The sequence below is a fragment of the Ceratotherium simum genome, chromosome 4 (assembly GCF_057802395.1).
Source record: "Ceratotherium simum simum isolate JZ-2026a chromosome 4, ASM5780239v1, whole genome shotgun sequence".
Classification (NCBI taxonomy): domain Eukaryota; kingdom Metazoa; phylum Chordata; class Mammalia; order Perissodactyla; family Rhinocerotidae; genus Ceratotherium; species Ceratotherium simum.
Genome location: NC_141903.1, coordinates 11719357 through 11745260, shown reverse-complemented (window position 1 = coordinate 11745260; position 25904 = coordinate 11719357). Strand labels below are relative to the sequence as shown.

Here is a 25904-nt window from a genome sequence, read left to right as displayed (position 1 = left end):
TCAGTTCTCAGTTCAAATGCCCACGCCCCAAAGAGGCCTATCTTGACCTGTAAAATTCACCCCTGTCTCTTTCCCGTTACCCTTTGGTGTTTCCTTCACAGCAAATGTCACACTCCTAAATTACCTGTTTCTTGTTATGTTGTCTGTTTCTTAACACCAGAAATATAAGCTCTACGAATCTCTCTCTTCGTAGTTTTTCCATTTCACAGATGAGGATACAGAGGCTCAAGAAGGTACTATTCAAAATAAGCCTTTCAGGGGCCGGCCCAGTGGCATAGTGGTTGATTAAGTTCATGAGCTCCACTTTGGCGGCCCAGGGTTTCGTAGGTTCAGATCCCGGGCACAGACCTACGCAGCGCTTGTCAAGCCATGCTGTGGCAGGCATCCCACATATAAAGTAGAAGAAGATGGGCACGGATGTTAGGGCCCACGGATGTTATTGGCCCAGGGCCAATCTTCCTCAGCAAAAAATAGGAGGATTGGCAACAGATGTTAGCTCAGGTCTAATCTTCCTCACCAAAAAAATAAAATAAAATAAGCCTTTCAGCTAACCACTATGATATACTGCTTTCCTACTGTAAGGCCAGCATCTCATTTCTTCTAAAACATTAACAAAGTTTGGAAGCTGTTTCTGAAGAAGGTTCAAACACATACAGAATTTGTGTCATCGCAAAGAGGCCTCAGGAAAAATCACCTCAAAGATAAAACTTTCTCGTTGAAAACCTTTTCCCAGTAAATTTATTTGACCATGGAATTTGTTTAAAAAAATAAAAAGGTGTTTAAAGTTCATGAGTTTACCTAACATGGCACCTTCAGTCTTTTCTAATCAGGTCTTTAGTAGTTTAAATGGTTATTAAGTGTCTCTTAAGGGATTATATTTTTTCCCTGATTAGATGATAAATCAAATATTCATCATAAAATTGTGATTAAAATGCATAATCTGCAAAAAATGTTAATAATTTAAATCACTACGGACTTATTTTAGGGAATTAAAGGATCAAAACACAGATTTAACTTGTGGCAAAGAGATAACATTTATATCATTATGTTGGCTTCCTGTATTTTTGCCTTGGCCAGAAAACTGCCTAGATTGCAGCAAGTACCCTCTTGGTTTCTGTGACGAGCATTTGAATCAAGGTTCGAGGGCCCTGGGGCAGTGATTAGCTCTGTTGCTCCCACAATCCTCCCCTCCATCCAGACCGGTGGTTCTCTACCTGGGGCAACTTTGCTCTCCCCTGGGAGATTGGCAATGTCTGGAGGTATGTTATGAGTCACAACAGGGAGGAGGGGAGGAGGTGCTACTGGCATCCAGTGGTAGAGGTCCCGGTTGCTGCTAAATATCTTACATGCACAGGACAGCCCCCACAACAAAGAATGACCCAGCCCGAAATGTCAATAATGCCAAGGTTGAGAAATCTGGTGCAGACGTTAACATGTCCCCGGAACACATCTGAGCTCTAGATAGTCCCAGAACAGAGAGTGTCCTTTGGCTTGTTGTCAAAGGATGTGATGTCAAAGGCCTGGCACGTTGGGCACTTGCAGGGGGCCAGGCCTGTGCTAAGACTTTACCCACATTGCCCAAATAAATCATGACAATAGCCCGCAAAAGCCCTAAGAGCCCCTTATTATCCTTTACACAGAAGCAGAGAGAAGTGGTTTACCCAGGTCCCACAGCTCAAATGTAGCCACACCAGGAGTCAGAAGCCAGGTTAGAGCCCTCCTTGTGGGCCCCTCTCAGCACCTGTGTGTTGTGTCTGGGATCAGAGCAGGGCAGACCGTGAGTGCTTAATACCCTCAGCCCCTCAGAAACACAAATCCTGCAGCATTCTGAAAAATAGCACTGGCGTTAGCTTTTCCCCCCAGTTTTGGATTTAGAATGCCTTTTTGCTGCAAAGTGCTTGTGCCCTGGAATGCCAGGGGGCGAGCAGTGGAAAGTGGAGCAGCTGGACTTTAAATAGCCGGGCGTTCTTCGCAGCACAGCAGGAGCAGCTGCCCAAGGCCTGTGCTCTTTTCTTTGACTTTCCATCTTCTCAGCCAAGAGCTCTGGGGGATTGGAGAGGGGCCAGAACTATGTGGCCAATTGTCAATCCAAAGAAAACTGTAGGATGCCCTGTGCCCAGTGCTTGCCTCTTTCCCACTCACAACAAAGTCCAAACTTTTCCAAGGGAATTCCTTCCCTTTTCCTATCCTCAAGGTATGTCATCATTGATCTGCCCACTGTGTTTCCTAGAACTCTGTGGTCACACACGCTGAGTGACACTGCCTCTTTCATTTATGGGAATCATGAAGTCCAGGAATGTCAGATGCAGAAAGACAAAAATATAGCAGCCCCAGCAGGTACAAAGCCCAGAGAGGGAAAGTGACTTCTTCAAGGTCTAATAGCAGGGTCTGAGCTGGAGGCCTGGTTTCTGGCTCTAAATCCAGTACACTTTTCTTTATGCCGTGCTGCCCCAAAGGGACCCAGTTGCTCTCCAGAGAATGGGTGTCTGGCATTACTGATTTGAGCCAAGATGTATCTCAGACCTAGTACCTAGACCAGGATGAGTTGAGGTGCCTAGCACCTGAGAGAAAGGGCATTCTTTAATTTTGCACCCTATGTGCGCCTCACTACCTCCCCTTAGTCCTGGCCCTAATCAGACTTCTTGTCATGGATGGTGATGATAGCAACCACCTCCCCCCAAAACAGCCACACTCCTGGACAGATCCCCCCTGAAATCATTTATTCATTCAATTAATGTACACCGAGCCTCTACTGTGCATGAATGAACGAGACTCAGACTCTGCCCACAAAGAATCCATGGCCTGTTGGTGGGTGAAACATTCGTGAAAGCAGCCACTACAAAGCCGAATACTCAGGGTCCGTGATAGATGTAAGGCCGAGGGGCATCGAAGGCTCCAGAGCAGGTGAAGTTTGAATTTTGAAAGCTGCACAGAAATTAAATAAGGAAAGAGAGAAGGGCATTGTGGGTGAAGAAAAGGGCAAAGGCGCAGAGGCAAGAGACAGTAGCGCGTATCTGGGGACCTCTGAGAAGGGTGTCATGGCTACCCCAGGTGGAGAGGGGAGGGGAGTGAGGCTGGGGAAGCAGGTCTGCACAGGCAGAGACAGGTCTTGTGCGTCATGCTGGGCAGAGTGCAATTTACCTTAAGTATTTGCTTTGGCTTCCTCCACTTAGCATCTTCGCCTCCGAAATTGCAACCACACCTCTTCCCTCAGACAGAAGGCTGATATATCTGCTTGAGTTCCTCCTGAACGCACATGCTCACAGCAGGGAAGAAAGAGTGGCCTTTCTCTATGTTTCTTCCTTTGCACGTGGGTGTTCTCTCACTGTAGGCGGAGGAGACAGCCGGCGGGTAGGGGGTGCTGAAGAGGCTTTGGGATCAGGGAGCTCGGGGTTCATGTACCGGCTCCTCCAATGATTCACGGTATGAGCATAAACAAGTCACTCTATCTCTCTGAGCCTTAGTTTTGTCCTCTGTAAAGCGAAACTAATGCTCGTTCCTACTTCATAGGATGCTGTGAGGCTTAGATGAGTTAATACATGCAAAACACTTATTTAGCACAATGGTTCTCATAGGTCAGTGGGCATCAGAATCACCTGGAAGGCATAATGCACAGATTGCTGGGCCCCATGCACAGAGTTTCTGATTCAGTAGGTCTGGTGTGGGCCCCAAGCATGTGCATTTCTAACAAGGGCCCAAATGATGCTGATACTTGGAGAACCACTGACTTGGCATAATACTTGCAATTTTGAGGGGATCTCAAGTGCTGGCAGAGTGATTACTCCAAGTGTGGCAGCCCTGGGCCTCCTGATGGGGAGCCAGAGGCCAAAAAGCTCTGCATCCCAAGACAGTGGCAACTTGATTGACATATGGACCCTGGGGCCGTCACTAGACTCAGTGAAGGCCCTGCCACAGATATATGGCTATGGAGGGGGGCTCAGGGCTCCAACTTCCCAGGATCCATCCTCCTCTTTCAAGAGCATCAGAATAAAGGGCAGATGTGGAAGAGTGTGCTGGGAGAGGGTGGATGGTAGCTGGCCCTGGTCTCTTGCCCATGGTGATGTCTGCTGCTTCTCCTTCCCCCGCAGGACAGTGCTCGCCTCGGGCCAGCAGGTGATTCTTGCCCTTTACTGCTGGGGTCCTCTGGCTTTGGGGTCAGGCAGACTTGTGTAAATTCTGGCTCTGGTCGTTACTGGCTGTGCTTCCTTGAACAAAGAACCTAACTTGTCCAAGCCTCTGTTCCCTCATCTGTAGCCTGGGAACAGCAACACCAACCTCATAGGCCTGTTGTGAGGTTTGACTAGAAAGTTCAGAGGAGGTGCCTTAATGCCACTTTATTTAAATGATAGCTCTAAGTATTAGTATCTCCCTGTGTAATGTGACTTCAGAGACTCTGAAAACACACACTGCCCCCAATCACAGCTCATCATATCAAGTAATGCATAACATTTCAGAATCAGAAATCCATCTTTTGGTCCCTGTTTGGATATATCCCCCTTAATCCCACGGCCACTGGCTCTGGCGTGAGTGGTATTTTCCCTCAGAGTGGTATTTTCCCACAAACCAGTGGCGCCCAAGCTGGGTGGCTCACTGACATGTTCTGTCTGGGCTGCATAGGGTTACAAAAATCTCTGAATTAGCTGCCGACATTTAACAATAGAGGATTCCATTTAGCCAACAAAGAAACAGGAGCTAGAGGGCAGCTTGCCCAAAGTCAAGCAGTGAAGTGCAGGCATTGAAGCTCAGTTCTCCTAATTCCAAATGTCTTCTTATCCCAGACCCTTTTTCTGAAAGTAGTTGTATATCAGATTTGCCAGAGAGTCCAAAGCTGCTGGGATCTGGGGTCAGGAAGAGAAAGGGGAATCTGTGGAGAAAATAGATGCAGAAAAGGGATACCCCAGTCACTGGAGCAAGCTTCTCCTACTCTTATTTCTGCCATGCTCACTCGAAAAGCACATAGCTCAGGGGGAGCAGATCTAGGGAGAAGATTCCAGACTGCTGGGGCCCATCACCCGAAGTCTTGGCCCTTTGATGTGCAACTCCAATGCCATCACTTCCCGACTATCACGTTGTTTGCTGGGGTGGCCAGTCAATTATCATGTGGTCTGCTGGGATGGTCATTCCCTGGGTCTCTCCCATGCCATATTCATCTATGCATGTTGCTGCACCCTTGTTTGGCCCCTCCATTCTCTATACTTAATCACTAAGTCCATGGTTTCTTAATATCTTTCCACCTCCACCCAGATCATGCCACCAACTTTGCTGGGCTGAATTATTTATCCTCCAGCTTCCAGTCTATTCTACACAGAGCAGTCAGAAGAATCCTTTTAAAAGTCAGGTCATATCAGGCCCCTGCTCAAACCTTCCCAGGGCCTCTCATCTTCCATAGAATGGTATCCAGTTTGCAACAATGGCTTCCGTTGCTCTGCATGAGTGGATCCCTGTTTCCACTCTGATCTCATTTCTTTCCTTTCTTCCTCTTCCTCATTCAGCCCCACACCTGCCATCTTGCTGTTCCTATATCACACAAGATACATTCCCATGCTAGGCTTTTGATCATGCTGTTCCCTCTTCCCAGAGTGCTCTTCCTCTAGATGTTTCTATGACTTGTTTCCTCATTTCACTTATGTTTCTACCCAAACATCGCTTCGGAGGCGCCATCCCTGGCTCTAAAGCAGCAAATCCCTTCCTCCATCATCTCCATTGCTTTGCCCTCCTTTACTTTTCTTCAAAATATTATACTCTCTCAAAGTCTATTATACATTTATTTGTTAATTGTCTGTTTCCTTTTTAGAATCTAGGTCCATAACTGCAGCGTCCCTCTCTGTCTTGGTCAATTCATTATTAAATGAATCGAGTGAATGAAAGCTTAAATGAGAAGTCTCTAGTATAGGAAGGAGTTGTCTTTTACTCAATAGATTATTTTAGGATGAGTAAATTTCATTTTAGGATTAAAAAAACACTCGCATACAGACAGTGACACCCAAGTCACATATAACATAGACATCGTTTTATTAATGCAAAGAAAATCCAAATGTAAGATATTCCTTTTCAGTAAGATGTGAACAAATGGTTATGCTACTCTTCATCTCTATTGTCATCTTGGCTTGTCCTGTATATCGACTTCCTGTGGGCTGATGGCAGTAGGTGTAGAAGCTCTGTAATCCTGCTCTAAGACAGGAGGAAAGGCAGGAGCCACTGAGGATCATGATTTAGTGAACCCCGACCTCCCAAACTACTGCTTGCTTGGCGAGGCACGGAGTAGTGAGGAAGACCAGCAAGTCCGAGGTTGGGCCAGCCCTGTGCGAATCCCAGCTCCACTGCTCACTGGCAGCTGCCCAACCTTGTCAAGCCACGTCACCTCTCTAGGACTAGATTTCTCCATCTGTAAAGCTGGAGTGAACAGACAGTTACTATATGCTAAATGCGTCTGCATAAGGCTTATTTAATCTTTTCACAACAGCCCTATTAAGTTGATAGGATTATTATTTCCGTTTTACCACTCAAGAAACTAAAGCTCAGAAAGGTGAAGTGACTAGCCCAAGGCCACACAGCCAACATGTTGCAGACCTCTAGATCCTGTGATCATAATTGGAGTATAATACTGGCTGCTAGTAGCTACACCGTGGAGCAGATATGAAGATTAAATGGGAAGATCTCCAGGGAGTGCTAAGCACAGTGCCTGAAGCATGGCAATGACCATGTTCAGAAATTAGTACTTCTAATTTCCCTAGTCCAGCAGGAAGCTTATATGATGGCTGAGTCTGGTCCCTTCTCCCAGTGGCAGTCTGGGGTCTTTCTTTATGCAGCAGGAGGACAGGTGTCACGCCCCCTGCTAATTCTCTCAGCTCTGGTGCAAGTCCTCCCACCTCCCCTCAAGAGACAGGGTCTCTCCTCAGGCGGAAAGTAACTGTTCTGGCTTGTTGCTCAGAGGTGTCAGCGGTGACAGCCCCTTTTCTTTCTGAGGAGCCCAGCAGGTCACTGTCTGGCACCCCACCAGGCCACCACCCCCTGCCAGGCCTGGACTCCCCTGGCCAGCTCGCTTCTGTCTGACCTGTCAGCGGGCTCTTTGAAATGGAGTTTGATGAGACGAGCAGGGGGCAGCGTAGACGAGGCTGCGAGAGGCCAGAGACAGCAGACAGAGGGCGAGCATTTGGGAAAATCAGTGGCTGAGAGCAGAGACCTCTGCTCTCTGCTGCCACTGGTTTTTGTAACAGAAAAGGGGGGAGACAGCCGTAGCCAGGATAGAAATCCCCGAGGTATAAAAACCATGGGCCTAGGCTAATAAGGGTGAGACTGAGCCAGAGAGGCCTGTCAGGGACTGTCCAAGGTGGGAGAATTCTGATCAAGTGAGATCATTATTCCTAGAGGCTCTGTCTGGGTTGAGGAGAGGCAGCAGAGGGAGGGAGAGGGGGAAGAAGGGATAGAGAGAAAGAGAGAGAGACTGAAAGAACAACTAGAAAATGAAGATGTTTTCTGAAGCCTCAGCATTTCCTCTCCCAAGTCCTACAACATCCACAAAGTACCTTTATATGGCTGTGATTACTCGCAGCCTCCTATGAAGAATTGAGGGTAGGCCAGCCTGGTGGCGTAGCATTTAAGTTCCTGTGCTCCACATCGGCAGCCCGGGGTTCGCAGGTTCGGATCCCAGGTGTGGACCGATGCGCCGCTTGTCAAGCCATGCTGTGGCGGCGTCCCATATAAAGTAGAGGAAGATGAGCACGGATGTTAGTCCAGGGCCAATCTTCCTCAACAAAAAAGAAGAGGATTGGCAACAGATGTTAGCTCAGGGCTAATATTCCTCAAAAAAAGAAAAGAAAAAGAAAAAAAAAAGAATTGAGGGTAGAAGCCAAGAGTGTAGCTTTGGAGGTAGACAGCCTAGGGATGAATCACTCTTCCGTCATTTACTAGCTGTGTGATTGTGGGCAAGGCCTTTAACCTCTCTGAGCCTCAATTTCTTCATGTGAAAAATGGAGATCATGGAAGCCACCTCAGAGGGTTCTTGTGAGCATCACTGGATGATGGCTAGATAAGGATGCAAGGCACAGGCTGTGAAAACACAGAGGAACTTAAGTGGCTGACAGAGGGACAGCCCTCTGGTGATCCACCCAAGTCAGAAGTGTAAGCTGGGTGAAGTTAGGAGCAGGGACTGAGGGCTAACTAAAACATTCTGTATCTCAGTTTCCCAAATCACTCTCCAATATATATTTAAATTGTTCCTCTTCTGTTTGACTTAGTCCTGCCTTAGATACAAGAGCTTGGTGCAAGCACTAAGTATGTCATGTTGGCGGGCACAACGGGCTCTTGTGTGTTGAACACTCAGAGTGTTTAACAGTAACAAACCTTACGTGGAAGCTTCAGGTAGGATTCGGCTTTGAGTGCAGCAAACTGGCTTCAAAACCCAGCCCCACGAGGTAGAAGCTTCATGGTCTTAGGTGAAAGTTATTTAATCTAAGTCTCCAATTCCTCATCTATAAACAATGGTGCTAATGATGCCTGGAATTCTGGTGGTGACTTAATAAAGGGATGCATGTAAAGCACTTAGCTCGGTGCCCAGCAGCTAGTAAGCTTTTCATAAGTGTTAACCATTAGTTCTTATTAGACATGATTGCCGTTAATGCTTCATTGTCCTACTGACCCCCAGGATGCCGTCACCTAGCACAGGGTCCCTATGTTGAAATGCATTGGCTTTGGGAGGCACTGGGAGCCCGGGGACAGGGGCTCTGAGCTGATGTGCTAGTAGTGATGATGTGGTTTGTGTTGGGCCTGATCACCCAAAAGCATGCATTTTATGAGAAGGTCAGTCAAGCATGGGGCTGCCACTTGTGACTATTGAGTAGATGAAGGTTTGGCTGGTCCTTCCAAGGATAGAGCCCCCAAACCTAGAGTCCTATGTTCTCATGAAGTGCTTCCCAACCTGTATGGCACTAGACTATTGCAGGGAGATGCTCTGAGCCAAAAGGGGTCCGTGGTCAGGAAATGCTGCATGCTCCGTTGCAACATTAAAGATTCATAATGCATATTCACCCATCAAAGGCTCTGAAAAGTCCTGCTGTAAAGAAACCAGTTTAACTTTGTTTGACCACAGATCCTCCTGTCCCACCTCCACTTCTGTGTTTCAGAGAACCCCAGGAGACATAGTTTGGAAAAGCTGCTTTAGTCCCTCAGGGTCAGATGGACTGCTGTGGATATTTGAAGGGTGTTTTCAATAATTCAGAGCAGGGGGTCTCAAGCTTTAGTGAGCAAAAGAATCATCTGGGAGTCGTCTTTAAAAGTGCAGATTCCCAGTCTCGACTCTCAGGAATTCAGTAAGTCTGGGTGACAGCAGGAATCAGCATTTTAACATCACTGAGGTGATCCCAGGGCAGGAGGTCAGGGAGCACACCTTGCCCACAGCACTTTAGTGCCTGACTTCTGGAAGTATGTTGCTCGGAACAGCAGTGTCCACATCACCTGGGAGCTTGTAAGAAGTGCAGGACCACCCCAGGACCACAGAACTAGAACCTACATTTTAACAAGGTCCCCGGATGATTCCAATGCTGGTTAGAATTTGAGAAGCATTGAATTAAAAAATTTTTGTTGATAGCGTTTGTTTTTGTTTTGTTTTTTGTTCATTTGTTTGGTTTTTGGTGAATAACATTCCAAAAACAAAAAGTGGACACACACTGCAACTTCATTGTCATAAAATTTCCACTATCCCTCACGCCCAGCCATGTGGGGTTGACCAGATGTCCCAGTAGCTTCAAGGTAAAGCCCAAGTTGTTTTAAAGAGAGGTCTTGCCTGTATTATATCCTAGTCCTCAATAACAGTGCCTTGGTTTTCCTAAGCAGCTTTTGCTTTCTTTCCCACATCCATCCTGAAGAGTAAGAAAGCCAGCAAAGCAGCTCTCAGTGAGGAGTGAGGACTCCTCTCTGCCCAATCTCTAGTCAGACATCATTGATCTTCCATGGCTAAGTCACAAGAAAACCTGAAGGTGCTTTGGGCCAAGGATCTCTGGCCTTGGAACTCAAAGACTGACAAAAAGAGTTGGCAAGCAAGAGGAAAACTTCCAACAGGCCTTCCAGAAGGAGCACAAATACAGTTTTACTTCTTGCAATATTTAAGAATGGCGGTTGTTCCGTGGTGGGGAGGGCGGGGTGCCTGTGGAACGATGGTCCATCAGGCAGCCAGGGTATTAATGGCAGGTGAAACCTTCCAAATGAGCACCCTGTCAGCCAATCTGTTGCTTTAAAAGGTTGGCAGTGCAAGAGACCTAAGAGAGGCGGTGAAGAACTAATCTCATATTGCCAGGTTAAATCAAGTCAGCCTTGCCCGTTCCTTTCACTTCTTAGTTACATCAAGCCAGAATACTTTCAATTATCCCTCACTTCCAACTTGTCAGCAGGCATTGGGTAAAATGCAAATAGAACAGTGCCCTTCCCTGGTGGAGAGCAGGAAATATCATTAAGAATATCCTCCATTTATTGAGCTCTTCCTCTGTATTAAGTGCAATACCTTCATCATCTCATTTCATATGCACCATCTTATAGCACCTCCATGCTCTTTGGTGAAGCAAGTGGTATTAAGTCTGTTCTATAGCTTGGAAAACTGAGTCACAGGAGGTCAGTCACTTGCCAGGGTTACATAGCTAATGAACAATAGAACAGGGTTTAAAATCAGACCATTCTGACTCGAAAGCCTGTGTTCTTTTGCTATTTGTCTAATTGGGCCAAGAGCCCAGTGCCATGCTGGACAAGTGGGTCCCTGAGCTTTGAAGTGGCTTCCTTGACACTTTCTAAGTGTTCTTCTGGTGGCAGAGACTGGCCAGGGTCAGCAGTTCTGTCTGGGAGGAGCATCCTAGCCCAGACTAGGACAGAAATGAGCCCTGGTCACTGTTTCTCCCCTTCAGGGTGCTCTCTAACCCTCCACCTCCCCCACCCCACTCCTGTGTATGTGGAGTCAACCAGATGCCCTGAGATGTTTGGCAATTTGCATCTATGAAATGAGGGTCCAATGTTCAACCCCATTCCAGAGGGCAAATTGACAAGTAGACTGCTCCTGCTGGCTGGAGGGGTATTTCTTTTGCAAGATCCTGTGAGATCAGGCTGCCGGAATGGTGCTGATATGCTGATTTGGGGTGACTCAACTTGTTTATATCAACAGGGGCCCTCACACACACTTCAGGCATGGTCCTGCAAGAGCTCACCTTAAAACAAAACAACTCCTGAGGCAAAACAAACCCTATGGTTGCCATCTTTCTTTTTACTCAAGAATTCCTTTATGTCTCTGACTAAAATTCAGGAGCCTTTGGCCTTTGCCAGCCAGCAGAGTGAAGAACATTCTCCAGTCCCCAGTCCATCTTTATTTCCATCACAAAAAGCAAAGGTTTCTTCCTTCTTGCCCCAACTTGTTGCATCCTGCCTTCTCTCCACTGCTTCATTAATTTTTCACCTCCCCATCATTAACTGGTCTCAGAAACAGCCCTAGGATGTATTGGCTTCACCACCTGGGTTCCCTGTATTTTTCTTGGGGAAATGAGAACTTGGCAGACACCTCACTCTGTATGCTAAACAAACCTGTATGATGCCAAGAAAACGCAAAAAGAAGCAAAGAAGTACAAACGATTCAGAGGTACTTAGTAGGTTACTAGGTGCTCACAACTGTTCTAAGTACCTTTCATTTATCTTAATCTCCCGATGCTCCTGTTAGGTGTCATCATCATCATGCCCACTTTGTCAGTGGAGAAGACAGAGCACAGAGAGGTTGATATCTTGCCTAAAGTCAGTCTGTTAGCAAGTACATAAGGTGCATAATCTTAAATATACACCTTGATAAATTTTTATATATACATTCACCTCTGTAGCCAGGTGAATAAGATGAAGATCTAGACCATTCCCGGCATACAGAAAGTTCCCCTATGTTCTTTCCCAGCCAATACCTCCCCATCAAGGTAACTACAACTTCTAACTTTCTACCATAATTGATTAACTTTACCTGTTCTGAACATCCTATAAATGGAACAGTATGTGCTCTTCGAAGCCCGCATTTTCCACTCTATGGCCTCCTGGCCCAATGAGAGGGGAAGGTAGGTTTGGTGGTTGGTGGTGCCTCCCATCAAACCGTGATCTGGAAAGAGGGGCTCATTTTTAAAATCGGAGCTGCTGACCAGTTCCCACCCAGATGCTGTGTGCAGACATTAGCAGAGCCATCCGGGGACCTGAAGTGAATTGTTGGCGTCGATTTGTGCCACCTTGTCACAAAATGAAACTGAGAAAAGTAAATTTAGATGTTTCTCTGAAGCCTTTAATACCCAAGAAAGCCGGAGAGTTCATGCAGGTTGTAGAGGGAGTCACTTGCATACCAAGCTACCAGGAACAAAAGGCACCAAAAATTGAACAAAATGCTTCCATCCAGATTCTCCATAAGCTGCCCATTGTACAAAGATCAAAGAGGAAAATAAATGAAATAAACATCCTCTCTCCCAGGGCCCTTCCTTCCCTCCCTGTAAGAGTGATGCAAGGACTCAGGCAGCCTTCCCCAGACAGAAAAGATGTGCATGTTTCAGCCAACACTGAAATATCCAGATGTTTACTGTGGCTTCTCTGCAGCCTCTCTATTTACCCATGGCCTCCTCCCCCTTGGGCATAGCTTTACTAGTAAGTGCTCAATTAGGGCTTTGAGGTCAAATCTCTTGACTATTTAGGAGTTCTTGATAAAATCTAGCAGAGCAAACTAGGCAGGAGCTGGAAACAGCTGACACAAAGCTGTAGCTAGCCCAGAAGGGAAGTACCACCTTATGCCAATGGTAAACAGCTGAATGGGGGTTTGAATCTCACAGGTAAACCGTGTGGGCCTCGGCAGCCTACATTGCAGGGAATGAATTCCCAAGCTTCTTGTTTCTCATGTTGATTCCTTTTCAGATGCTCATTTCAACCAGCCAAATTCTTTCCCAGCTGTAGGAGTAGACAGGCTTCAGAAGTGATTAAATTTCATGGCCGCCCACACTTTCCCCGGTTGACGGGTGTCCACTGCTCTGTCTTCTGACTCTCTTTGGGACGAAATATCTCCTCCTTCCAATAATGACGAAGACAAAGGGTGATGATCTCATTGGTTGCCTTTTCCTAGTTTTTATCCAAAGCTGCTGCTGCTTAGCCGCTTGGATAACTGACTCAGCTTCTCTGAGCCTCAGTTTCCAACTCTATAGGATGGGCAATATCATGATAATTGGATAATCCAGAGTTTACTGCGTACTTGCTGTACCAGGCATGTTCCAAGTGCTGCACATGTAATAACTGCTTTTATCCTCCCAACAGCACCTTCTAACATCATCATCATCATCTTCATTTTGCACATTAGGAAACTGAGGCACAGAGCAGTTAATTGCCCGAGGTCAGCAGGTTGGTAGTAGCTGATCCAACATTCAAACCCAGACACCCTGATCCAGAGTGTGCAGCTTGAGAGTTACGTTATTCTGCTTTGTACGGTTGCCATGAGGATTTAAATCAAAAATGTATGCAAATCCTGTTCAATCTATAGCATTTATTATTACTATCAATTGTTATTAACTTAACACTTTGGAAACATAGCATTCTTGCCAAGATTCAACCTACCCATAGCACACACCAGTGAATGACTCTAATAAAGGGGATATTAATTTCATTTATTTTCATGTCCAGTTTTTATAAACTGAAAAAGTTGAAAACTTCAAGGAGTTTGTGGTTATAGTAATACCTATGGTTCATTGAACCCACACTATATGCCAGACTGCTATTATAGATATCAATTCATTTATTCCCCATCTCATGATCTTATGATATATGCACGATTATAACTCAGTTTTAAAGGCAAAGAAATTGAGGTTCAGTGAGGTTGATTATCTTTCTAAGCTCACACAGCCATGCACTAGAGGAAATGAGCTTCAAACCCAAATCCATCTGATTCCACAGGCCAGGCTCTAACCTCTGATGCTGTGTAGATTTTTTTGGCTTTTTACTCTGGGAATTCTAATCCGAAGGCTTCAATTTAGCATTAATCTGATTTCTGCTTCACGTTGCCAGAACTGGAAGATTCTCTCTGATTTTCTTTATCAAAAGCAATAAAAAGAATGCCTCACATATCATTCCCAGAAAGTTTCTCCACGTCCATATTTCTCTGAAATGGCCATTACAATTAGCGAACGACGTGTGCGTGTGGAATACAGCCAGAGCTGTGATTCAGCATGCGTTCAGACAGGAAGCACCTGGGTAATTCTCCATGGCCACATCTCACGGAGTGAAGTAAACGAGGGCACATTAAGCAGATACAGGACACCACTGTGGGCTGATGGAGAAGGCCTGGGTCACTTTCCATAACCGCTGAGTCAGAAGTGGGCCCTTTTCAAGAACTCTGCAAACCTCTCTCACCACCCTCACCAGGAAAAAGCCAACCAGACAAACAGATAAGTAGGGAGATAAATAAATAAAGAAATCATGCAATGTCATAGGAGGGCGGTGCCACATTCACACCCCTGCTGAATGGAGACACCAGCAGCCTCTCAGGTCCTGAACCGGCAATTCAGAACAGTTTGATTGCCTGCTTGATTGTTTGCAAGATAAACACAAGATTGTCAGTGACAGGGTAATTTACGGAAGATTGCCGTGTCAGACTCCATGCCAGGGGCTCGCTGGCATAAAGATGCGATTCTCATGACAGGCCACTGGGAGATGGGAGTGCCAATTTAAAGTTCACAGTGTCAGCTGAAAGCGTTCAGTGGCAGCAGCTCACGATCACGTGACACGATGAGGTCATTACAGGCACGATGTATGTTCACACTTAATAACACAGAGAACCCTGACTGCACAGTCTCTGGAGCAGGTAAATGTAAATGTGGAGGAAGGAAATCATTTCTATCTCTTTGGTTTTTTTAGCACTTGCCATCTGCTATTGCTGATGTGTTTATAGGACGTCTCCTGCCAGACAGGCCCTTGAATTAAAAGCCCAGGATCAACAAAACAGTGGGCAAATTTGAGGTCCACACTTTTGAAGCAACTGCAAGCCCAGAAGGAGTGGCAGACTAGAGGGGGTTGGGGAAGGAAAACGCTGAGGAAAACTGTCTTAAGTTGTTATTTGAGCCGGATGAGGTCCTGAAGCTGGTGAGATGGGTGGGTGGTAAAGGGTTGGGGGTGGGAGGGGGCACATTCCCAGCTTCAGGAGGGAAAGGCCACCAGAGATGGATGGAACTCCTAATGGGAAAAGGCCAGTGGCTTAAAGGAATCTATAGTGCTAATAACAGTGGGTTTCTTCTCACCTGAGAAGTTTCTGCAGCTGCAGAATGAAGCTCTGCCAACATATCTCAGCAGGATATTTTTAAATTCAAAGCAGGCATTCCGTGGCAGAATCCTTCTGATTAGTGAAGGCGGTCCGTGGAAGGTGATGTTAAAGGCAGAATACCATGCTTTTTTTTTCTTTTCTTTTTCTTATTCTTATTCTGCCAAGGGCCCTGGGGTCCACTGGACAATCTGAATGTGGATCTGAAACGGTGCCTCAGCATCATCCTGCTGCTGAGAAACAATTCTCGGCGCTGTTTCTGGGGTCCGAGATTTGCCAGGCTCTGGGGAGTACCCAATTCAGGCAGCACATCGGGCCGAGGTGTTCGGAGCCTTGACTTCAAAAGTCTCTAAATTTAAAGTGTGCACTGCATGCCTGCTCACCCTCCTGTGTCTGCGTTTCGAGGAAATTTTGTAAATCTAAATGTGTTACGAGGCACACGAACAACATTTGCCCGTGTGGAAAATGAGAGGCTAGTTTTAGTAATTTAAAGCCAAGCAAAACACGCAACCTCCTAATTTGTTTGTTTGCTAAAAAGAAAGTAATGCATTAAAATAATTGTACATTAATTGCTAAATTACAGTGGAACTTTAGTGAAATTACATATTTCAATTTCATTAGCAGAACCAAATAAAAAGGGTAATGCCAAAAAATTACATTGTAGTAAATTTAAAGCACACAGCCAGGACTCTGATTCAGCAATCCAGTACAAGTGTTTGTCAAGTCACAGCCCAGGGTTTGAGTGCATGTTTCTAGGATGTTAATTATGGCCCCAAAATGCCTAGCTACCAAACCCGGGAGATGCAAGCAAGTTATTCTCCAAGTTCCTGCACTGTGTGTTCCATCATTCCCAGCAGAGTGAATAAGGGTTGGCCAGCTAATCCATTCTAATAAGAAATTCCAAGGAGCAAACACTGCCCTAAACATTCCCATCCTCAGCCCTAACAGACATGTGAGGCATGGGAAACAGTTATTTATTCATTCAACAAACATTTGTTGAGTGCCCAATTCCATGGTTGGCACTAAGCAAAGCATGAATATAGAAATGAATAAGATACCGTTCTTCTCTTCAAAGAGCTTGTGTTCCAGACAGGAAGGCAAGCATACAGAGATAATAATTCTAGTACAAGGAAGTTGGCATTAACAACGGTTTCTAAAATTTATTGTGCATTAGAATCACCTGAGACTCCTGTTTAAAATTCAGATTCCAGGATCTGCTCTGGAGGCTCTCCCTGGGGAGGTCTGGGGTAGGCTCTTGATTCTCCCCACAGGATTTTGATGCAGAACCATTCTCTGAGAACCTCTGATTCAGGAATACACACAATAGGAATATGTAACCTAGCCGGGGGCATCCTCAGGAAGGCTTCCTGCGGGAGGAGGCCATACCTAGGCTGGGTCTTAAATAAGGATGAGTCATATCTGTTTCCACTACTATACTGTCAGCATCTTAAGGACAGACACCATCATTCTTTGTTCCCTGTTTTATTTCCAGAATGTGGTGGCACTCAAATATTTGTTGAACGATAGGGATGAAGGGGCAGGAATCTAGGCAAGTAAATCAGAATATTCGACATCCTGCAGACATGCAGGAAGGTGGTACCAGACACAATTGGGTGAACTGATGTCTTCAGTTCTGGGTGCTCACGCCAAAGCCATTTCTCCACATTTCCTGGACAATGTAAAACTCACCGCACCTCCTTCTCCACCTGGTCAGCAGTACCCTCCCTGGCTTAGAGGGAGTGAGAATAGAACACTTTTCTCCGTTAAAGTGAGATTTAAGGAATGCCATGCATTTTGTTTGTTTGTGTGCGCAGTGGCACAGGCCCCTGAGGACTGGCTACAGGTAAATTTTTGTGCTGTGTTGTTTAAAAGTAAAGTATTTGTTTTTATTTCCAACCACTCAGATAATACTTACTCACAATAGAAAAAGTAGACATTCCAGAAAAGTATAACAAAGAAAAGGAAGGGAAACACACTAATCTACTACTTGGGGATAACCATTTGTCAACATTTTCAATTATTTCGTTTCAGTCTTTTCTTTTCTATGCATGTGTATATTGAAACTATACTGGGCTTGTTTTGTGAAACCCGCCAATTCAGGCCCTTGAGAAATGTTGATGCTGCTCATGACGAAGGTGTTAGCATCTCTAAACAGCTTGTGCCATGGAACCCGCTGACCCGGCTCTGCCTCTGCCCTTCCAGATGGCCTGGTGGATTGCCTGGACCCTGACTGCTGCTTGCAGTCAGCCTGTCAGAACAGCCTGCTCTGCCGGGGGTCCCGGGACCCCCTGGACATCATTCAGCAGGGCCAGACAGACTCACCTGCAGTGAAGTCCTTCTACGACCGCATCAAGCTCTTGGCAGGCAAAGACAGCACCCACATCATTCCTGGAGACAACCCCTTCAACAGCAGGTAGGTGCCCTCTGTCCCTGCAGACCACTGAGGTCACTGCTTCCCTTCCTGTCGGACCAGGAAGAAGTGCTCCTGGATTGTCTATGGACCCACTTGGCCTGGAAACTACCCCATGGGGGCAGCTCCCTGCTCTGTTTTACCAAGGCCCTTTTCTTTCTGTGGATCCAGCTCCAGAGCAGAGTCCTGGTCTCTCTGTGGGATTTGGCCACCTTCATCCCAGAACCTGCGGGAAACGCCTGTTGATTGCCTGATTTTTTTATTATTTTATGATGTATTATTTTATGACATTACTGTTATTATTTTAAATCTCCCTTTATAGTACCTCTGATAGTGGCTTTTGTTTGATCATCACTGAAATATTTCACTCAATAGAGTATTTTTGAAAGCATTTATTAACTTGATAACATAACTGATCATTTGTGGCATCTTAGAGTCAAGGTGATGCCAGTTGCTGAGTTTATTGAGCATCTATGATGAGCCAGGGATTTTATGTAGATTTCTCTCATCCTCGCAGCAACCCCATCAGTTGCATCTGCTAATTGCCTACTTTGTGCAAGGCATTGTGCCAGTGCGTGTCACCTCTCATTCCAAGACGGTGGGGGTTTCTCTTGAGTTTACTTTTGCTCTCAGTTGCTAATTTGAGGCTTGTGAATATTCTAGAGGCAAATTCTGGATTTCTTTTGTAGTCAGCTTAGCCCCTGCCCTCCCCCCAGAGCAAGTTAGGACTGTACCCCTGGATAAGAGAGCAAGGAGAAGAATGGGCTTTGAGAGCCCCACCCCCTTCTCTCTTCCAGGCACTGTTTAGTATTCTGAGGGTGAGGGAAAGGATAGGAGAGGCAGGGGGTCTTCTTATGACCTGCCTGCATATCAACGATCTCACTTTTGGTCCGTCTGGGTCCAGATGTGGATGGTGTCTGCAGATGTGAGGATGGCGGGCATGATCTCCTTGGGGGTGCTCCACCCCATCTCCGTGCTCCTTCCCAGGGCAAAATAAGAACTGTTGGTGGGGTCCTCTTTCACGAAACCTCTAGGAACTAGGAACTTGAGTGGGTGGTCCTGGCGCCCTTTCCTCTCCGACAGCCTTCTCATGACAGCCTTCAACATGACAGCCTTCATCACGCCATCTTTCTCTTAAGTCCTCTTTATCCTCACTTAGTTCTGGGCAGACCCAGAAGCAACTCAGGAATTGTGCTGCTTCAGGAGGCTTCCAGCCAGCAAAGGAAATACCAGATTTCACTTCTCACAGGAGCCCCTGACTCTCTTGTTACCAAGTGATTCTCTTGGTGCCACCTCTTAGACTTTGGTGAGGAGACATCATCAGGCCACGACTCACTCCTCTCCTCCCTGAGAGAGCCTGGTGAAGGTGGGATGGGGGGGTGGTGAGTAATGGTACAGCCAGTTAATTCTACAGCCCCTTAGAACTCTCTGGGAAGTTGTGCAGCCCCAGTTCATGGCAGCTCTTTGAATATGAGGTTCTTAACAAGGTTACCTTGGGCCAGCAACTTTAGCCTCTCTCTGCTCTTATCTTACTAAAAATAGAAAAGAACAAATCATCTCAGCCTTCTTCTATTTCAGCCCTGACACTCCCTAGCTGTGTAACATTAGGCAAGTTATTTAACCTCATAAACATTTTCCTGATTGGTAAAATTAGAATACTATGTGTAGAGTATACTATACACAGTAATATTATTATTTTAATATAAGAACCCTGCAAAAAAATAAAAGAAACCACAAATCTCTGACCAGAAAAGTATTTCCTCTACTTGTAAAATCCTAGTTCTGGAACAGGGATTCTGTAGGTATGTTCCCTTTTAATTGTAAACATAATTCCTATTGCCAGTGTTGACGTTAATAATAATCATTCTATAGTAGAGAGTTTTATTTGAGCCAAGCTGAAGACTATAGCCCGGGAGGGCAAAGCGCTCTGGAGAAGGGGTGGGTTTCAGCACAGTTATGTACCATCTTGGAACAAAGAGCATACATCAAGCATGACAGGGGTACATTTTTTCAAGATTTCAAGGAGACACTTTGTTACAGATTGGCATGAACACAGCCGGTCAACACGACCCTGGCATCATGACCCTGGCATCATGGGAAGGGAAGCATCTTTCAAAGGAGTACTGGTTTTGGTGTCACAGGGAGGGAGGCATTCATCTTTATGTTCAAAGAATACATTCTTTACTTTACGGGTAGTGAGTTAAAGCAGATGTACAGTGTACGTTTGTCAGGCCATAAGTCAGGCCGCTGGTTAAAATAAAATACAGGCCAAATCCGGTTTAAACCAGAATAGCTTCCTCATACACCTTAGTATTTAAAATTTTTCTTACATCACCAGAGACCCATGACCAGCCCTCGCACTAGGCCATAAGCATTTTGGTGTGGTTTGCATAGTTTGCTTATACTGTAAATGCATCTTTTAAAGGCCTGTGCTCTGTTTCAATTGGCTTCCTATTAAGATTTGAGTATTTCTACCCTAAATCCAGTAATTTCCTGATATTCTCCTTTCCATACTCTTTCTTCACCTGTCCCTTAAAATTCATTCTTCTCCTCCTCACTAATAGTTACCACTTCCAGAAGGTACTTTGTGCTAGAGCCAAGATGTGGGAAAGCAGGCAAGGACTCCAGAATATTTGGTGGACTCTACCAGCCCCAGAGATAGGAGCAAAAGAAGGAAACTTGCTTTAGAGAAAGCTTCTGTGAAGCTTTGAAGGTAGCAATAAATAGCACCACCCAAATGATCCCATGTTCCAGCGAGTCGGCAAGGAGACATAATTCAGAAACAACAAAATATTACTCCGAGACATAGGTTGAAGTTCACCAAGCATGTGAATTTCAGTGCATTATCGTCTGACAAATAATGAAGGACAAAGCTAGGAGTGAAAAAGAACTTAATTCAAGACTTCTAAGAAGGCGTTTCCCCTAGATAATGGCATACAAAAATAACTAAAATGCCTTGACTCCACCACTGTAATTTATAGAGCAGATCTCACTATCTAGATAATGTGATAATTGTTACACATCAATAATCATAAATAGAAATGAACTGATAGCATGTCTTAGCTGAATCTTTTCTGCGAATTGACTGCCTAGAAATGATAGGAAGCCAGCAGCAATGAAGAATTAGAAAAACAGAGGGTAGAAATCATAGACAACCCAGCTCCTTTTATTCCTGTGGTGCTCTGCAAAGTCTTATGCTACAGGAATGATTGAAAAGAAATAACGGTTGTATAAAAAAGGAGGGGGGAAAAAACCCACTGTGGGATTTACTCCCCACTTTGTTTTCTCATCACAAGTGCTTGGTACCTTGTGGTCATCAACACACATCATTGATTTTAAAATAGTGTCTGCGAAGGCCTGAAAGAAATCTTAGTCTGAGCTAAGATTTCATAAATTAGTTTTCCACTTTCGAGAGACTCTGGCATTATGGTTAGAACCAGCTAAAAATGGGATTCATTTGTTAGCCAGCCAGTAGCAGACAGTTAGAGCTGTCAGTGGAACAGTCTAAACCCTCCTGAAATCATCAACGGGTTAGAGTTGAACAGTTGGGGGTATTGCTAATAAAAAGAGAGGTGGTTGGAGAAAGCATCCCTCCAGTTTTCAGGTCACCCGGGATTGCAGAAGTAAGTGCATTCCAAAAATCGAGCAGACTTGGACAAGATTCTGGCAAAGAACAGGTCAAGTTGATTATCTAGTCCAGAAATTGGGAGTGTGTCCAGGAACCTGGAAGCCTGAGAACCTGTCTGCATTCGCCAAATTGCCCAGTCGCTTGGAGGCCAACAATACAGCAGCAGACCTCCCTGGTAGGCTGGGGGCTCAGTGCAAAAATGGAACTTCTCATTAGCCCATTTCTCCACGAAGTCAAGAGAATTCAGGTGAGAGGAAGTGTGTGCATTCTCCCTCCATGGATTTTGAGTAGAATATTGTGGCATCTCTATTGCTTTATGGGATTTCCCAGAAGTAGCTGATTGGATACTAGCATTTGGGGGAAAGTTCTAGTTAGTGTAATCTGTAGAGAGGGGAGCTTTCTCTGAGAGTGGGAAAAAGTTGAGTGGAATTTCAACCACCTTCCCCCTCCCCTGTCAAGATAGCAGGAATTTGATATATGAGAAATATATAGTTACATGGAATCCAGAATCCAAGATAGTTCTACCAGAAAAAAATATCTCCAATATTCTCTTTTCCTCAGGCTGCCATGGATTGTGAGAAATTTTTCTCCTAAAGGGCAGCAAAAAACAATGCATGCATATGTCCCAGCCTCATAAAAAATGCTCTGTGTGCTTGCCTCCGCTCCCTCTGACATCCCAGCCTGGAGGAGAAGAGTAACATTACCTTCCTCCAAAGCCAAAAAAGGAAATGAGTAGCCAGATGGGGAAGCTCTTACCAGAATGTAATACTCTCTGTGCCAGGCTAAGTCACAAACATGAGTGATGAGGGGCAACCTGAAGCTTGGGCCAAGCAAAAGTCAAACGATGTCAAGAAGTAGAGAGAGGCCCAGGGTAGAGGGAATGTGCACAGGGGACCCGATTGCCCAGCGGATGACAGGAGATGCTGCCCGTGGATTTCACCCCAGCGTGTCACCAATTCTGCTCCTCAGGGAAAGCAAGCATTGAGACATCCCTTTTGACCACACCTCTCTGAGAGGTGTGATGATGTAAAGCCAGAAGTTAATGTTGAAAGTCTTCTCCTTGCCTTAGGGACCAGATGAGGACGGGAGTGTGGGGTGGGGGTGCAGTGGCCATGGGGAAGAGGACTCAACAACCCCTCTTGTCTCCTTGTTCTCCTGTGTGTGGCTCAGAGACTTGTGTTTCTTTTTCTCTCAGCTTGGTTTCTCTCATCCGAGGCCAAGTAGTAACTACAGATGGGACTCCCCTGGTTGGTGTGAACGTGTCTTTTGTCAAGTACCCAAAATACGGCTACACCATCACCCGCCAAGATGGCACGTAAGTAGCCTTGTGGGGTTCTACCTACTCAGGACTGAGGGTGAGGCAAAGAGACAGATGGTGCTACTAGCTTGGAACCACGTGGCTCCCCTGTAGACTGGAACGCCCTCCAGGCCAGACCTCTAGTGAGGATCCCCCCCAGAGATATTTATTGCTTTTTGGTATGGTATGGTAAAAATGAAAAATAAATAGAACGAATAACCTCTCCAGGGCTGCCGACAGCCATCATCCTCCTTTTTCCATGTCAGGTAAATGCTTTTCTGTGTGTGTGTTGGAGGTAGGGTTGGGGGAGGTGGATTCTAGAAAGAGGGAGGGAAAGCTGCTCTTGGAAACTCACTCGTGTTTTAAATCAAAGGCAGTGCAGGGTGACGAGGACCCACATGACGTAGTGTCCTGTGGCGAAGCCCTTCTGCTTTCATCTGTGGCTTTAGGAGTGTGCTGTTTTCGCTCTGGTTCTGAGGGGGTGGGATGTAATCAGAGCAGTCTAATTGAGAACATTTAGCCGTCACCCTGCTGTGTGGAGGAGGCAACCTCTCCCTGTTATCTTCTGATTGGAAACACGCACCCTGGAGCCCCCACCAGGATGAAAAAGCTCCGTCATTTCCTTAATCCGTTGGTCATGGAGTTAAAATTAAAAAAAAAAGATAAGAAGAAGAAAGGAAATCTATGGGAAAAGGAAAACACCCACCCTGGGCTGAAAGAAAACACAAACTATTGCATTCTATTCCAAATGAAAAAGGAGACTGTACATCTGCTATCAATCTGATGCAACAATTTTTCTATAAAACTGGAGTCTGGAAAATCATGGACGTATCATGCGGGTAAGAACTGTGATTCTTGCCTTTCTCTGGTGAAGGGTCTGGCCTTATTTTCGAATGTTCTAAGGTAGCCTTGCAGGTAGTTTCACAAATTACGAGCCCGCGGTAGCCCTATCCTCATATTCCCACCTCTGACACCCAAAGAAGACATCTGATGGTTCACATCAAATTCTCAACATTCGCTAAATTTCTGAAATTTCACTCCTACGTTTCTGCTGCCACATCTAATTATTTTGAAGCACGAGAACTGTGAGCGTGTATAATGTAGAGCTACTTTTGCCCTTATTCATTCTCAGAAGCCAGCGTTCTTGCCCTGCAAAATCTTGTGACAACCCAAGAGGACATTTTTAAGTGCTTGGCCTGCTGTCTGTCTCCACCTTGTGCTGCCCCATCCCTCTCAGCTGCTTTCTGACTGATTATGGCCCAAATCCACTTCCCAGATCATCTCCCCACCTTCCTGGATCGGCGCTTCTTCAGCTCGTTCAGGTTGCAAAGCCATGGAAGTAACGGGATGTGTTTGGGAATGCTCTGAGGAATCCCACAATCTGTTGTCTGGGGGTGTGTGCCGCAGACATTGATGATTTGATTCTGTCATTCCAACTAGGATAATTTCACTTCAAAACATTTGACTTTCCTCTGTATCGTATACAAAACCATCCCCAGCAACGTGCATGCCCAAAATTAATATATAAGCAAATTAACCTAATAAATAAACTGTTGTACCGTGCATGCTCTGATATTCACCTTAATGTTCATGTGCTCGGTGTTCATTCATTTTATGTTTATTAAAAAACACCAAAAGTGTTTCCAAAATTAGGTGAAGCCAGTAGGTCCATATTTTGTCACTGAGTTTTTACCGTGATCCAGGAACTCTTGTCAGCTGCTGGGGGCGGTTCTGAAGTGGGCGCAGCTGGGTTCCTGGTGGAGGAGTAAAGCTTAACATTGCAAGACTTCTCTCCATTAACCTCCTTCTTTCCTGTTAATTGAGAAAGAAATACTATATTTTACTTTACTACTAATACACCTCTGTCCAGCTCTTGAGGAACAAACAGGAATATAGTTTAAGAACGATTGTCAACAGTATCAGAAACAGGGCAAAATGGGTGAAGGGGGTCAAAAGGTACAAACGTCCAGTTATAAAATACACAAATCATGAGAATGTAATGTACAGCATGGTGACTATAGTTAATAATACTGTGTTGCATATTGAAAAGTTGCTAAGAGAGTAGATCTTAAAAGTTCTCATCACAAGAAAAAAATATATGTAACCATGTGTGGTGATGAATGTTAACTAGACTTATTGTGGTGATCATTTTGCAATATATACAAATATCAAATCATTATGTTGTACACCTGAAACTAATATAATGTTATGTCAGTTGTAGCTCAAAAAAAAAGTTAAAGTTCTATGAAACCAAAAAAAAAATCAGAAACAGTAGAGGTTGATGAGAAGAAGGCTTTAATGAGCCCCTTCCTGTGTCCTAGCATCATATCATTATAACTCCACTATGTATTGAACCCTTCTATTAGCTTCGCACGATGCTAAGTGCTTTACACCAGGGGTGGGGAAACATCTTCTTTAAAGGGCCTGATAATAACTATTTTAGGCTTTGCATGCCATATGATTTCTGTTACAACTACTCAGCTCTGCCATTGTAGCACCAAAATAGCTGGAGAGGATGGGCGTGGCTGTGTTCCAATAAAACTATTTTTTACCAAAACGGGTGGTGGGCCAGATTTAGCTCATGAGCCTAGTTCGTTGACCCCTGCCCTGCACTGATCATGATATTTCATTCTCTCAACCACACTGTGACATTGGTATAATTATTCCCATTTCACAGATGAAGACACTGGGGCTCAGAGATGGTTAGTAACTTGCCCGCAGCCATATAACTAGTAAGTGATAGAGTTTGGCTTCCAACCCAGCCCATCTGCCTCCAAAGCCCACGTTCTTCTCCTGCATGCTCTGCCCCTCCCGCTGCCCTCAGGTGCGGAGGTCAGAGCACTGCCTTGTCTGAAGGTGAGTTCACCTCTCTCAGTGAGCCCACTCACCCCCTCTCCAGGTTTGACCTGATCGCCAATGGAGGCGCCTCCTTGACCCTGCACTTTGAGCGAGCCCCATTCATGAGCCAGGAGCGCACCGTGTGGCTGCCGTGGAATAGCTTTTATGCCATGGACACCCTGGTGATGAAGACAGAGGAGAACTCCATCCCCAGCTGTGACCTCAGTGGCTTTGTCCGGCCGGATCCAATCATCATCTCCTCCCCCCTGTCCACCTTCTTCAGTGCTGCCCCTGGGCAGAATCCCATCGTGCCTGAAACCCAGGTAGGAAGGGCAGGTACCGGGGTAGGACTCTCAATACTCCCTGAACAGAACTAGCTGGCCAACTTCCTCCCACACATCTCTCTCCTTGGGTGGGCCAAAAACTAATAGTAAGGGGGAGGGAC

At 45.5% G+C, this 25904-nt stretch overlaps 1 protein-coding gene across 2 annotated transcripts in view; it reads left to right on the top strand.

The window, feature by feature from the left end:
- The window catches only part of TENM2 (teneurin transmembrane protein 2), a 573466-nt gene that overhangs the window by 478206 nt on the left and 69356 nt on the right, over window positions 1-25904 (top strand). For both annotated transcript variants that reach the window (XM_087429448.1, XM_014786118.2), the window contains 3 exons: window positions 17489-17699; window positions 22520-22639; window positions 25521-25782. In XM_087429448.1, coding sequence (XP_087285574.1) covers window positions 17489-17699; window positions 22520-22639; window positions 25521-25782 — 593 coding nt within the window. The remainder of the gene's footprint in view (window positions 1-17488; window positions 17700-22519; window positions 22640-25520; window positions 25783-25904) is intronic.